This window comes from Hemitrygon akajei, chromosome 29 (genome assembly GCF_048418815.1).
Source record: "Hemitrygon akajei chromosome 29, sHemAka1.3, whole genome shotgun sequence".
NCBI lineage: Eukaryota > Metazoa > Chordata > Chondrichthyes > Myliobatiformes > Dasyatidae > Hemitrygon > Hemitrygon akajei.
The window spans coordinates 20,886,625-20,902,034 of record NC_133152.1 but is presented as its reverse complement, the minus strand read 5'-3'; the positions used below and the strand labels follow the sequence as shown (position 1 = coordinate 20,902,034).

Genomic DNA, 15,410 nt, shown 5'->3' with positions numbered 1-15,410 from the left:
CATTGGGAAAGCACATTGGCAGACATTGACAACCCCCCCCCCCCCCTCCCCAATCCCCATGTTTGCTTAGTTAAGTACTCATTTGCAGCATTAGTAGTTCTTCAGTTTTATAACTTGGGGAGATTTAATAAACTAAAGGGCGACTGAATGTCCAGTATTATAGTTTTGTGGAGTTTAGATGAGCAGTTCTTCAGCTAGAGGCCCGGTTTGGTGTTTCACTGTTCACTCATAAATAAATAGTTAATGTGCCCATTCGCAATCCGCTTCTTCTGTTTCGCTCACTGGACCCTCAAGTCTGCCTCCACGTCACAGCCAGAAAACACATTTCACAACATACGTCAACGATAATAAACCCGACTCTGATGCTGAGAACAGTGCCCTTGTTGGGACATACCTGGAGAACAAACTGAGCCATTATCTTCTGCCCTGCCTGCAATGTGTCATTACACAAAGCACAGTAATATACTGAAGGCAGGGCAGAAGGTAGTCATGGCTTTCTGACCCTTGTACAGGAGTTGACTGAATTTCAGGAGAAGATGTTGCAGGGTTATTGAGGAATAGGGAGAACAAAGACATTCAGGTTCAATCTAAATCCCTGAAATGGCAAGATCAGGTTCCTTAAAAAGCCAGTGGCATTTTGAAATTGTCAATTTGGCTTATTGAGTATAAGAGAAAAGTGCTGTACACTTTGGCCACAGTTACAGCATTATATGTTGCAAACACAAAGACAGGGACAGGAAATCACAGAAGAGAAACGATGTACTGGGACTATCTCTGCATAATGGTGACTGACAAGAAGATGTAAATAATTTTTGGTATAATTGCTCATGGAAAAGAGGATATGAATAAAGAAAGATTTTTCTCCGGCTATGGACTTGAGGATAAGGGGTAATTGAATCGTAATTGAGAGAGGAAGGACACAGATCGGAAGGAATTACTTTGTGCAGAGGATGGAGTGGTTTGAAATAAAGATTATTCTTCTACAGAGAAAAGAAAGGTAAAACTAGAAGGATCTTTTTGGCGACTCGGGGCAGTAAGTGTCGGTATCAGAGCCCTACTGAAGGTCGGGAGGGAGGGAGAGAGGGAGAGAGAGAGAGAGGGGGGAGAGGGAGAGGGAGAGAGAGAGAGGGAGAGGGAGAGGGAGAGGGAGAGAGAGAGAGAGAGAGAGAGAGAGAGAGAGAGAGAGAGAGAGAGAGAGAGAGAGAGGGAGAGGGAGAGAGAGAGGGGGAGAGGGAGAGGGAGAGAGAGAGAGAGAGAGAGAGAGAAAGAAAGAAAAGCTTTAGGTAAGAACAGTACAGCGCTGGACAGGACATTCGGCCCACATTATTGTGCTGATCTTGATTATAATTCACATTAAATGTTCCCCTCCTGTTAGACTTCCTTCCCTGATTAGATCCCTGTCTAGGCCAGTCGTTTTCAGTGCAGTAAGTGTGGGTGTCAGAGGCCTAAACACAGCAGCAAATAAAAGGAAGGTAGTGTCAAACAGAGTCGATATGGGCAGAGAAATGGCAGGTGGAGTTTAACCCAGATAAATATGAGGTGTTGCCCCTTGGTAGGATAAATGCAAGGAGACAGTACACTACCCAGGGCAAGATCCTTAACAGGGTTGCCAAGGTGAGAGACTTTGGGATCCAAGTTCATAGCTCCTCGAAAGTGGTTAGACACAGGTCGATAGGGCTGTTAAGAAGGCTCACGGAATGCTTGCTTTCATAAGTCAAGGCAATAGGTTATGTTGCAACTTATAGAACTCTGGCAAGGCCGCATCTGGAGTATCGCACACAGTTCTGGTCGCCCCTCTATAGGAAGGATGTTGAGGCTTTGGAGAGGGTGCAGAAGAGGTTTACCAGGATGCTGCCTGGTTTAGAGGGCACGTGCTATCATGAGAGGTTGGACAAACTTGGGCTGTTTTCTCTGGAGCGGCAGAGGCTGAGGGGAGATCTGATAGAGGTTTATAAGATTATGAGAGGCATAGATAGAGTAGACAAGGAGCATCTTTTCTCTCCAGGGTAGAAATGTCTAATACCAGAGGGCATGCATTGAAAGCGAGAGGGGATAGGCTGAAAGGGGAAGTGAGGGTAAGTTTTTTACTGAGAGGGGTGGATGCCTAGAATGCGCAGCCTGGTATGATAGTAGAGGCAAATACATTAGAGGTCTTTAAGAGCCACTTAAATAGGCACATGAATATGAGGAAGATGGAGGGATATGGACATTGAGTAGGTAGGGATTAGTTTTGGTGTTTTCTAAATTTACTTTTTAGATGGTTTGGCACAAAATTGTGGGCCGAAAGGCCTATGTTCCTGGGCGATACTGTTCTACGTTCTAAATGGACAGTGTAATCAGATTTAATTGAATAGTCTCCACAGGCACAGTGGCTTGCATGGCTATAACACTTTATGGTTCCATGATAAGCTAAGTTGGACCAAATAAGAAGCTTCATCTGTTATTACATTGTAGGCCCACTGGCTCCATGAATGGACAGCCTTCAATGATCAATTTCACCGGCGTATCTCAGCCCGGTCAGTGGGGGCAATGACCATACGGCCTCTTACCTGACTGTCAAAGGAAAGGAGCAGCGTGAGTGGACCATCTGGCCCTGAAAATTTACCTTGCCATGCAACACGATCACGGCCAGTCTGTCCCAGGACCCAGCTCCTCATCTACCTTAAGTACTCCGAATGAACCAGACTCCACAACTGTCTGGGAGAATTACTGGTCCAAAAAAAAAGAAACAATTTGATAAAGGCTACCCATTAACCCCTGGATTTTCCCCTTTAGTGTTGCAGAATCAAGAAGTTGTGTTGTCCTGTGAGCAAGTCCCATCTTGCCTGCATTTGGTCCATAGCACTGAAACCTCTTCTACCCATGCGCTTAACCAGAGGGCTTTTAAACATTGTCAGTGTGCCTGCCTCAACCATTATTTCTGGCAGCTCATTCTAATTTCTCTTTGTATGAAGAGGCTTTCCCTCTTATCCTTTAAGTCTCCACCTCTAATTTTAAACCAATGCCATTTTGTTTTTATTACCTCCTTCCTGGGAAGATCACTCTGCACTTCCCCCCTGTCTGTAACTCTCACAATATTATGTAACTCTATGAAGTCACCCCTCAATCTCCTACATTCCAAAACATAAATTTCTAGTCTATGCAATCTCACCTTGTGACTCAGGACTCCAAATCCAGGCAAAAACCTGTAAACCTTTTCTGTACTCTTTCTAGCTTAAGAACAACTTTCCCATATCAGGGTGACCGACTTGTTGCTGAAGTGCTTGTACTCTCAACCTTCAGCCCAGGAGGTGAAAGTGCTGTTCCCTGAGCCATGACTGGCATTACATACAAACATAGAAACGTAGAAAACCTACAGCACAATACAGGCCCATAAAGTTGTGCCGAACACGGCCTTAACTTAGAAATTACCTAGGATTACCCATAGCCCTCTATTTTTCTAAGCTCCATGTACCTATCCAGGAGTCTCTTAAAAGACCCTATTGTATCTGACTCCACCACCGTTGCCGGCAGCCCATTCCATGCACTCACCACTCTCTGTGTGAAAAACTTACCCCTGACATCTCCTCTGTATCTACTTCCAAGCACCTTAAAACTGTGCCCCCTCGTGTTAGCCATTTCAGCCATGGAAAAAAAAATCCTCTGACTAACCACACGATCATCTTATACACCTCTATCTATCAGGTCACCTCTCATCATCCGTCACTCCAAGGAGAAAAGGTCGAGTTCACTCAACCTAATCTCATAAGGCACGCTCCCCAATCCAGGCAACATCCTTGTAAATCTCCTCTGCACCCTTTCAATGGCTTCCACATCCTTCCTGCAGTGAGGCGACCAGAACTGAGCACAGTACTCCAAGTGGGGTCTGACCAGGGTCCTATATAGCTGCAACATTACCTCTCGATAATTACATTGTCCCATCTCATCGAGAGAATGCTTATGCCGCCGTTTCACGGACACACGCTGGGCATTTCACTCACCGAAGGTATAGTCTCTACCGCCATCTCGTAAGAGTCCCCGCCAAACCCAAAGCGCAGCACATCCCCCGGCGCCAGCCGAACTGCTGCATTCTGGATACGACAGTCATTAACAAAAGTCCCGTTTACGGAGTTCAGGTCCTGAAGAACAAAGCAGTTCTCGGTATCGCTTAGCTCAATCAGAGCGTGGCGATCTTCGATTCCTCCGTTCTGAAAAAAAAATTAGTGGTAACATTTGCATAGTGTCTCTCTTGTCAAAATATTGAAAAATGGTTCACATGCAATTAACTACACTGCTTAGTCATGCAGAAAGGAAGGCACAACATTGTTGGTAAATGGTACTAATTAACTTCTGATAAGCTATTGTCTACATGATGTTTTCTTGGAAAATGGGAACTCACTCTGTATATAACACCACCCATTAAAATTAATGAGGAAAAGGGTCAGTTAATTTGCTTTTGGTGGGGTAAACACAGGACACAGAGCCCAGGAAAAGGCCCTTCAGCCCACAATGTCAATACTGAACATGATGCCAAATTAAACTAAATCTCTTCTACCTGCAAGTATCTGTCCATATCTGTCCAGATCCATATCTGTCACTCCCTGCATTTTTGTAAGTCTATCTAGAAGCTTCTTAAGTCCCACTATCATGTTTGCTCCCACCACTACCCCTGGAAGCCCGCTCCAGCCACATACCACTCTGTGCAGAAGACTTGCCCCTCTCACTTTAAATGGATACCCTCTGGTGTTTGACATTTGTACCCTGGGGGGAAAAATATTCTGACCGACTGCCCTATCATAAACATGGAAATCCAGAGCAACACACTCAAAATGGTGGAGGAACTCAGCAGGTTCCATGGAAAGAGGAACCAGTTGACATTTCGGGCCAAGACCTGAAGAAGAGGCTTGGCCCAAAGCGTTGACTATATATTCATTTCTATAGACGTTGCCTGACTTTCTGAGTTCCTCCAGCAATTTGTGTGTGTTGTCTACCCTAGCTATGCCTCTCTTAATTTTATAAACTCCTGTTATGTCTCCCTTCAGCCTCTGACACTCTGCAGAAGTCAACCCAAGATTGTCCAATCTCTCCTTATAGCTTATATCCTCTAATCCAGGCAGTAAACCTCCTCTGCCCCTTTTCCAAAGTCTCCTCATCCTTCCTATACTGGGGCAATAGAATTGCACTCAATATGTAAGCTGAGGAAGGAATTCCAACCAACACTGTAAAACCATCTCTTTCACGTAGCATTATGAATGTGTTTGTACCTACAATGGCACACTACTGGAGCACCGGATGAGCATATGTGGACAGTTTAACCGAGGAAGATCTGCATTGTCTGGACTTTGAAAGTGGAGGCAAGTACTGAAGGTCATTCAGCCTGGTGGGTCAGCCCACTGAACCGCGTGGCTTATTAATGTCAAAGAGCCCTCACCTTCAAACACAGGTCAGAATCCTCGAGTCGACCGATGTACGTTGTCTTCGCTTTCAGTGGATGGATCCCACTGGACCCTTTTAGAAAACCTCTCATGGTGTTTCCCGACATCTGTGAACAAATCGTATAAAAATCTGACAATAGTGGGACTAGACTGAGCAAAGCTGGATACGGTTCTGTGGTAGATGCAGGAGTGGCACAGTCCGTATGTACCCCTAGATGGTTCCAAGTGAACCGTGGGCCAATAAGGAAATCCCTTGGAACCTTCACATAAAGGAATAGATGTGCCTTCAGAAGACCAAAAGGGCTGTAAATAAAATAAGCCACACAGTTTACAGTAGCTGATTTTAAAGTAATAACAACGCTCATTTTCAACGCATCTTTCTCCCTCCCCAAATCAATGTCACCCACTGGCATTTCATTCTTTATTCCAGTCTGAGTGGGCAGCCCAACAATGGAAGGTGTCACAATTGAGGCCAAACCTGTGCTCACTGTGGTCACAAGAGAATCCGATGGGTGGTTGGGTGGGCTATACTCCCAACCCTCTTCATCAGCCCAGAGGAACTAAGGCTAAGCAGGGGTTCCCTGCTGTTCAATTGGTGAAGATCAGGTAGCCCAATGTCCTCGGAAACTGCTGCTGTGTGGAACGGTGGGGTGGGAGAAGATTGCCCCTCGCCTTACTCCTTCACCTGTCCCTCACTGATGTCCCAACCCAGCCACATCTCAATTCACCCCTCCCCCACAATCTTCCCAACTCAATCACATCCCATTCCTGAGCGTTCCAACTCAACCATCCCAATACAACTGCCCCAACCCCCTTCCCTTTCACCTGTCCCTCACTGATGTCCCAACCCAGCCACATCTCAATTCACCCCTCCCCCACAATCCTTCCAACTCAATCACATCCCATACACTGGAATTTAGAAGGATGAGAGGGGATCTGATTGAAACATATAAGTTTATTAAGGGATTGGGCAAGCTAGAGGCAGCAAACATGTTCCCGATGTTGGGGGAGTCCAGAACCAGAGGCCACAGTTTAAGAATAAGGGGTAGGCCATTTAGAATGGAGTTGAGGAAAAACTTTTTCACCCAGAGAGTGGTGGATCTGTGGAATGCTCTGCCTCAGAAGGCAGTGGAGGCCAATTCTCTGGATGCTTTCAAGAAAGAGTTAGATAGAGCTCTTAAAGATAGTGGAGTCAAGGGATATGGGGAGAAGGCAGGAATGGGCTACTGATTGTGGATGATCAGCCATGATCACAGTGAATGGAGGTGCTGGCTCGAAGGGCCGAATGGCCTACTCCTGCACCTATTGTCTATTGTCCACTCTTGAGCACTCCAACTCAACCATCCCAATACAACTGCCCCAACCTCCTTTCTTTTCACCTGTCCCCCACTGATGCCCCTACCAACCACATCTCAATTCCCCCCCACCATCTTCCCAACTTACCCACACCCCAACACTCACGAGCATCCTAACCCAACCACCCCATTCATCCCCACTACCTTCCCCACCAGCACTTCCAAACCTTCAAACTATCCTAAGTCCAACGCCTCTCCCTCAACCTGATCAAAACCCACCCTCTACATAATCGTTCCCAAAAATGCCACATCCCATCCCTTCTGACGGCCCCAAGCCCACCAACAACACCGCTCCAACTCAGCCATCGCCTCACCCCGTTCCTATCTCCCCATGCCAGCTGAGGGCACTTTCACCGAGAGGAATGGAAGTGTCCCGGAGCCGATTCCCGGCGCGCTCGGAGGGTTCCCGGGACTCACCCGGCGCTCCGCCGTCCCGCCGTCCCGTCGCCCGGGGCTCGTCCCTGCCGTGTACAGCCGGCTCCATGGAAACACCAGTTCCGCCCCTGGCCTGGAGTGACGGGAGAGGTGGTGGGAGGAGACGGAGAAATGGGGCGGGTGGGTTGGAGGTCAAGGGAGGATTTAGGCGAGAGGGGAAGAGAAGAGACAGCGGCGCTTAACCGTCCCAAATACTTCACGCGGTTTAGGGATTTCTGCCCAGTAGTCTCCCAGCAGGGTTTTGAATGGGTTTTCTGAAAGTGTAAAAACAAAAATTCTGTGTTGCCGGACGCGTCCTGAAAGTAATTCTCATTCTTTCATGTTTTACCAATTCCTTGTAATTTGCAGTGTTTAGCGAGAAGATACCCGTCTGCGGGACACTGGCAGAACTGACCCAAGTTCCTCCTGGCTCTTAAAGGAGCGTGACTGGACGGATACTGAAAGGCGAGGGTAGAGTGGACGAGGAGAGTCTGGGGTCCCGGGGTACGGTCTCGGTCCCTTCAGATCTGCCAGAGGGCTATGGAGTCCCAGTGATTGTGTGTATGTAAGGCAGAGGTTGCTAGATTCTTATTCAGTAGGGAGAATTTAAGGACTACACGGAGAAGATGGTTGGGGTGGGGGGTTGTGGAATCAGCCCCAAACGAATGGCGGGGGCATTTGGAGTTTTGCGTGCAGTTCTTTCCGTGGGATTACAGGATGGAGGATTCGGAGAGGGTGCAGAAGAGGTTCACCAGGGCGTTGCATTCATTATAAGGAGAGGCTGGACAAACTGGGATTGGTTTCGCTGGAGCATTGAAGGCTGAGCGGTAGCTGTATATAAAATTATATTAGTCTTTTAACCAGGGTGGAAGTGACAGACTCTAGAGGCCATGTCTTTATGATGAGAGTGGGAAAGTTTAAAGATGATTCAAGTGTTTCTTTTTTAAAAACAAGAACACCACAGACAGACACAAAATATGGGCCCAATTCCATGTTGTATGCCTCTACAACACCAAAGGAGAAAATCCAGGGGCTAATGAGTATCTGTGTTACCAAACTTGTTCTTGAAACTAGACAAGTAATTCTCCCAAACAGTTGTGGAGTCTGGTTTCGTGAGGAGTATTTAAGGTGCGTGTAAGTAAATCAGATGGCTGAAAAAAACATTGCCGAGGGAAACAGATTCAATAGCAATGTTCCAGAGGCACTTGAACAGAGAGGGAATGGAGCGGACCACGAGCAGGCAGATGAGATTAATTTGGATTGGCATCATGGTCAACACACACCGTGGGCCAAAGGGTTTGCTCCTGCACCATCTATTTTTGTACGTAGAGCAATGTACCTTCCCTCTCTTGCGTTTCAGTGGCTTCTGTGCAGCCAGCGCCATGCTTGGATTACGCGGTCCGGGCAGGACACACCCTGCTAGATCCATGTCCTGGGAAGTTCAAGAAACAGCTGATTCCACCACTTATTCCATTGGTTCTGCGCTGACTGGAGGAGGGGAGGGGGCTTTCCCCACTTGAAGCTGTCCTGTGACGTGAACAGAACTCACACCTGCCTCTTCTGTCACGAGCCCTCAAAGGGATTGACCAATCAGCATTTGGAAATCTCAGCCCCCAACATCCTCTGCTGTTGGTGTGATTTGTGATGGGCAGTATAATGTACGAATAGTTCCCAGCCTCAGCTTTTTCCCGGGGGAATGTTGATCCCGACACCAGCTGCGGTGCAGAATTAGATGCTGCTACATCTGCTGGATATTGGCTTTAGCTGAGGGCAGAGACGGGTGAGATTCACAGAATCTTCACAGAATGAGTATTCGTGTGAGACAGTGGTAGCCATTGAACCCAAACACCGGAAAATCTGGAGATGCTGGAAATCCAAAGCAACACACACGCACAGAATGCCGAAAGAACTCAGCAGCTGTGGAAAAGAGTGAGCAGTTGACATTTCAGGCCAAGACCCTTCGTCAGGACTGGAAAGGAAGAAAAGTCAGTAAGGTGGTGGGGGAGGGGATGAAGTAGTACAAGGTGGTAGGTGATGGGTGAAACCGGGAGAGGGAGAAGGGAAGAGCTGGGAAGTTGATTGGTGAAAGAGATAAAGGGGGAAATCTAATAGGAGAGGATATAGGACCACGGAAGAAAGGGGAGGGTGGTGATGGTCAGGTGAGGAGATAAAGTAAAACAGGAATGGGGAATGGTGAAAAGGGGAAATGAGAAATCTCCCCTTCACCACTCCTGTTTCTCCCCTTATCTCCTTACCTGACCATCACCTTCCACAGGCACTCCCCTCCCTTTCTTCCATGGTCCTCTATTCTCCCCCTTCTCCAGACCTTTAATTATTTTACCAATCAGCTCCCCAGCTCTTTACTTCACCCCCACTCTCCGGTTTCACCCATCACCTACCACCTTGTACTTCCTCCTCCCCTCCCCCCAGCTTCCAATTCTGACCTCTCCTCCTCCTGTCCAGTCCTAATGAAGGGTCACGGCCTGAAACGTCAACTGTTTATTCTTTTCCATAGAAGCTGCCTGGCCTGCTGAGTTCCTCCAGCATTGTGTGCGTGAAGCAAAGAAACCCACTTCTGTAAGTCAGTCCAGCAGATATTACTGCTCAAAGAATGTGAATATTCTGGACACCAATTCAGAGTTATTTGCAACTGGAGCCTTTAGGCAACTATTAAGCACAAATAATCCAATATTAAAAAGAATTCAAACTTGTTACTTCACCTCAACTCAAGTTAACTGATTTTTAACCATCTTTAGTACTGCTGAGACCAGGAGAACCAGGTGAGGGTGGGAGGGAGAAACTAAATAATCAGTCCTCTCACAACCGATGTCTGTGCAGTAGGATAATATAAATGAGTTTTGGCTATGTTGTATCAGACAAAACACACCAGTTGAATGCATGCATCCGTTACAGGCACTTAGGCAAGGTCTCGACTGCAGCCACTTGCCCCGTAAGTTCAGGAGATTTACTTTAAAACAGACTTTAACCTGAGGGTTAAATAAAATTCATGACCATTTGCTGCTCCTGTACTGCTACCCACCTCAACCCTGAGTTTGCCTTTGTAGCTTCAGACCTTTGGACTGAAACAAGTATTACACAGAAATTGTGACCCAAAATCATGTGGCTTTGATTAGGCACGTGGTTTCAGGGAAACTACAATAAGTGGAATACCACACATCAAAACGATTCCACTCAACATTAAACAAAATGCCTGACTCAAAATACTCATTTGTCTTTCTTTAATCGTAAATCTACATTGATTCGCTGTTTTCACTGTTCGTGCATTTAAAAAGTTAAATTCCTTGCTGGAGTGAACTATTGCCATCAGATGTCAGTATATGGGCATCAGGAAGGGACTTTAGCCTCAATTTCGGAAAGAAACAGCGACCTCTAGAGGATTGCTCTCCCTACTCATCTCCCTTTTAAAGTTGTAAGGAATCAATTTGTAAGGGTTTCGGCCCGAAACGTCGACAGCGCTTCTCACTATAGATGCTGCCTGGCCTGCTGTGTTCCACCAGCATTTTGTGTGTGTTGCTGAAGGAATCAATTTACTTATTTGGGTGTAACAGTCACTAAGAATTACAAACACCTGTTTAAAGAAAACTTTCTTACCTTATTGAATCATGTAAAAAGGATATCATTAAATTGGTCACCTCTTTCAATATCGTTGATTGGACGAATTAATTCTGTTAAAATTAATATTCTACCTAAATTTATCTATCTTTTTCAGGCTTTACCCATTTTTATTCCTAAATCCTTTTTTGACTCTCTTGATTCTATTTTATCCTCTTAAATATGGAAAAATAAACATCCTCATTTAAATAAAGTTCATCTTCAACATTCTAAAAGGTCTGGAGGTTTAGCCTTACCTAATTTTAGGTTTTATTACTGGGCAGTTAATATACAATATCTTACGTTTTGGCTATATTATATTAATCGTGTAGACTGTCCAGTATGGGTCTCTTTAGATGCTAACTCTGTTAATGAATTTTCTATTATTTCTCTTCTTGCAACCTCACTTCCTTTATTTGTAAGTAAACTAACTGATAATTTAGTAGTTAAACATACTCTGAGGATCTGGATACAATTTAGAAAACACTTTGTTTTATTGAGATTTTCCCTTTCAAGTCCCATTTATTCTAATTTTTTTAAACCCTCCATGACTGATATAGTTTTTAAAGGGTGGGACAGGTTGGGTATTAAAAGTTTTTGGGATGTGTCTGTTGGAGGAAACCTTTTTTTCATTTGAGCAATTGTCAGCTAAATATAGCTTACCCAAAACTCATGTTTTTAGATATTTACAAATCAGAGATTTTTTTAAGATCTCAATTATGCACATTCCCTATAAGCTCAGATAAGAACCTACTAGACGTAATTTTTAGTTTGATACCTTTTCACAATGGTTCAATATCTAATATTTATGGTATGTTACTGGAGACGAGGAATGTTCCTTTAAGACAAAGTTAAGAAATCTCTGGGAACAAGATTTACAGACATCAATATCTGAGGAAACTTGGAATGAAACTTTTAAACTGGTTAATATTTTATCACTATGTACTCGTCATTCCCTCATACAATTTAAGGTGGTACATAGAGCTCATATGACTAAAGATAAGCTATCTTGTTTTTATTCGGATAAATCTCCCTACTGTGACAGATGTAATAATGGAGAAGCTTCATTAATTCATGTTTTGGACTCATCCGAATCTTGAAAAATATTGGAGGTTTTTCAAACTTTTTTCTTACTTTTTAAAGTCAATTTTAAGCCTAACCCTCTGACGGCCCTATTTGGTATTGTTGCAGGATAAGATATTAAGCTGAAGGCATCTGATTTACATATTTTGGCCTTTAGCTCTCTTATAGCTAGGAGGATGCTTGTTTAAAAGGAAAGATGTTTTTCCTCCTACTCATGCTCAATGGTTATGTGACGTTATGTCACGTTTAGATTTAGAGAAGATTCATTGTTCAATTTCTGAAACTCATCAAGACTTTCAAACATTGTGGGGACCTTTTCTGAATTATTTTCATAACCTTCAATCCGTTGCTTAAACTCAGATGTTGGCTATTATTAATTTTTATTATTTGAGAAGGTATCTTACCTTTTCTTAGTAAACTTCTTCGGTCTTGGTAGGGGTTAGATACTTCTTTTTGGTAATAAATTAGTATATTTCAATATAACTAGTGATTAACTTACATGAATATGGGGTAATGAGATTGTTATTATGAACAGGTATAATGTAATCAGTAGTTTTTAAAAATCTTTTTTGACCTTTTATATACGTTTTCTTGTACTCTGTATTCTTCCATGTAGAAACTAATAAAAAATATTGGAAAAGAGGAATGCTCTCCCTTTGGAACTTGGCTTCAATTTCGGGATGATTGGACGAAAGCCATCATTTATTTCAGGGATGGCCAAAAATGAGTGGCGCATTGGATGATTAGAAGTGGCGCATTACATCCCGATGATAATGCAGCTCTATAAAACTCTAGTTAGGCCACACTTGGGAGTACTGTGTCCAGTTCTGGTCGCCTCAGTATAGGAAGGATGTGGAAGCATTGGAAAGGGTACAGAGATTAGATAGATAGATAGATAGATAGATAGATAGATAGATAGATAGATAGATAGATAGATACTTTATTCATCCCCATGGGGAAATTCAACTTTTTTTCCAATGTCCCATACACTTGTTGTAGCAAAACTAATTACATACAATACTTAACTCAGTAAAAAATATGATATGCATCTAAATCACTATCTCAAAAAGCATTAATAATAGCTTTTAAAAAGTTCTTAAGTCCTGGCGGTAGAATTGTAAAGCCTAATGGCATTGGGGAGTATTGACCTCTTCATCCTGTCTGAGGAGCATTGCATCGATAGTAACCTGTCGCTGAAACTGCTTCTCTGTCTCTGGATGGTGCTATGTAGAGGATGTTCAGAGTTATCCATAATTGACCGTAGCCTACTCAGCGCCCTTCGCTCAGCTACCGATGTTAAACTCTCCAGTACTTTGCCCACGACAGAGCCCGCCTTCCTTACCAGCTTATTAAGACGTGAGGCGTCCCTCTTCTTAATGCTTCCTCCCCAACACGCCACCACAAAGAAGAGGGCGCTCTCCACAACTGACCTATAGAACATCTTCAGCATCTCACTACAGACATTGAATGACGCCAACCTTCTAAGGAAGTACTGTCGACTCTGTGCCTTCCTGCACAAGGCATCTGTGTTGGCAGTCCAGTCTAGCTTCTCATCTAACTGTACTCCCAGATACTTGTAGGTCTTAACCTGCTCCACACATTCTCCATTAATGATCACTGGCTCCATATGAGGCCTAGATCTCCTAAAGTCCACCACCATCTCCTTGGTCTTGGTGATATTGAGACGCAGGTAGTTTGAGTTGCACCATATCACAAAGTCCTGTATCAGTTTCCTATACTCCTCCTCCTGTCCATTCCTGACACACCCCACTATGGCCGTGTCATCAGCGAACTTCTGCACATGGCAGGACTCCGAGTTATATTGGAAGTCTGATGTGTACAGGGTGAACAGGACCGGAGAGAGTACGGTTCCCTGCGGCGCTCCTGTGCTGCTGACCACCGTGTCAGACCTACAGTCTCCCAACCGCACATACTGAGGTCTATCTGTCAAGTAGTCCACTATCCAATCCACCATGTGAGAGTCTACTCCCATCTCCGTTAGTTTGTGCCTTAAGATCTTGGGCTGGATGGTGTTAAAGGCACTAGAGAAGTCAAGGAATGTAATCCTCACAGCACAACTGACCCCCTCTAGGTGAGAGAGTGATTTGTGCAGCAAATACGTGATAGCATCCTCCACTCCCACCTTCTCCTTATACGCAAACTGAAGAGGATCCCGGGCGTGCCTGGTTTGTGGCCTCAGATTCTGTATTATCAGCCGCTCCATGGTCTTCATAACGTGCGACGTCAAGGCAACAGGTCTGAAGTCATTCAACTCCTTTGGTTGTGGTTTCTTCGGTACCGGGACAATACAGGATGTTTTCCACTGTCTGGGTACTCTTCTCTGCTCCAGGCTCATGTTGAAGATGCGCTGTAGTGGTTCTCCCAGCTCAGTCGCACAGGTCCTCAGTAATCGTGGGGAAACTCCATCCGGTCCAGCCGCCTTGCTGGTACAGATCTTCCTCAGTTGACCTTCCACCTGTGCAGCCGTAATGCTGGGCGTGGGCAAGGTCTCCTGTGAGTGGCTATTTTCCTGTGAGGGAAGTAGGCCTGGTGTGGATTTCTGCGGTGAGGATGAGATTGAGCTGTCAAACCTGTTGAAGAAGTTGTTCAGCTGGTTCGCTTTCTCCACATCTCCACTTATGTTTGCCCCCCGCTTTGCACCGCATCCGGTGATGATCTTCATCCCATCCCACACCTCCTTCATGCTTTTTTTCTGCAGCTTTTGTTCTAGCTTCCTCCTATACTGCTCCTTTGCCCCCCTTATCTGTACTCTGAGTTCCTTCTGAACTCTTTTAAGCTCCAACTGATCACCATCTTTAAAGGCCCTCTTCTTCTGGTTTAGGAGGATGCTGGCCTGGTATAGAGAGTATGGATTATGATCAGAGATTTTAAAAAGTTTTTAAGTAAACTACTTAAGAACTTTTTAAAAGCTATTATTAATGCTTTTTGAGAGGGTGATTTTAGATGCATATCATATTTTTACTGAGTTAAGTATTGTATGTAATTAGTTTTGCTACAATAAGTGTATGGGACATTGGAAAAAAAGTTGAATTTCCCCATGGGGATGAATAAAGTATCTATCTATCTATCAATCAGATTAAGGGAGCTAGGGCTTGGAGAGAAGGAGAGTGAGAGGAGACATGATAGAAGTGTACAAGATATTAAGAGAAATAGACAGGGTGGACAGCCAGCGCCTCTTCCCCAGGACACCACTGTTCAGTACAAGAGGACATGGCTTTAAGGTAAGGGGAGAGAAGTTCAAGGGGGATATTAGAGGAAGGTTTTTCACTCAGAGTGGTTGGTGCATGGAATGCACTGCCTGAGTCAGTGGTGGAGGCAGATACACCAGTGAAGTTTAAGATACTACTAGACAGGTATATGGAGGAATTTAAGGTGGGGGGTTATTATGGGAGGCAGGGTTTGAGGGTTGGCACAACATTGTGGGCCGAAGGGTCTGTAATGTGCTTGTACTATTCTATAATAATAAAACAGTAAGCCTACTCATGCAAAAAGTATTAACCAAAAACCGATT

At 44.7% G+C, this 15,410-nt stretch overlaps 1 protein-coding gene across 2 annotated transcripts in view; it reads right to left on the bottom strand.

Moving 5' to 3' along the window:
* The window catches only part of LOC140718272 (forkhead-associated domain-containing protein 1-like), a 141,106-nt gene extending 132,523 nt beyond the window's left edge, over positions 1 to 8,583 (bottom strand). Inside the window, exons 1-3 of one of the 2 annotated variants that reach the window (XM_073031790.1) lie at positions 8,523 to 8,583; positions 5,411 to 5,521; positions 3,981 to 4,187 (exon numbers count right to left, since the gene is read on the bottom strand). In XM_073031790.1, the coding sequence (XP_072887891.1) occupies positions 3,981 to 4,187; positions 5,411 to 5,521; positions 8,523 to 8,567 (363 nt within the window). In that variant the 5' untranslated portion in view covers positions 8,568 to 8,583. Of the gene's footprint in view, positions 1 to 3,980; positions 4,188 to 5,410; positions 5,522 to 7,186; positions 7,246 to 8,522 lie in introns of those variants that run through there. The other variant, XM_073031788.1, reaches the window with a different exon arrangement.
* Between the last annotated feature and the right edge of the window lie 6,827 nt (positions 8,584 to 15,410).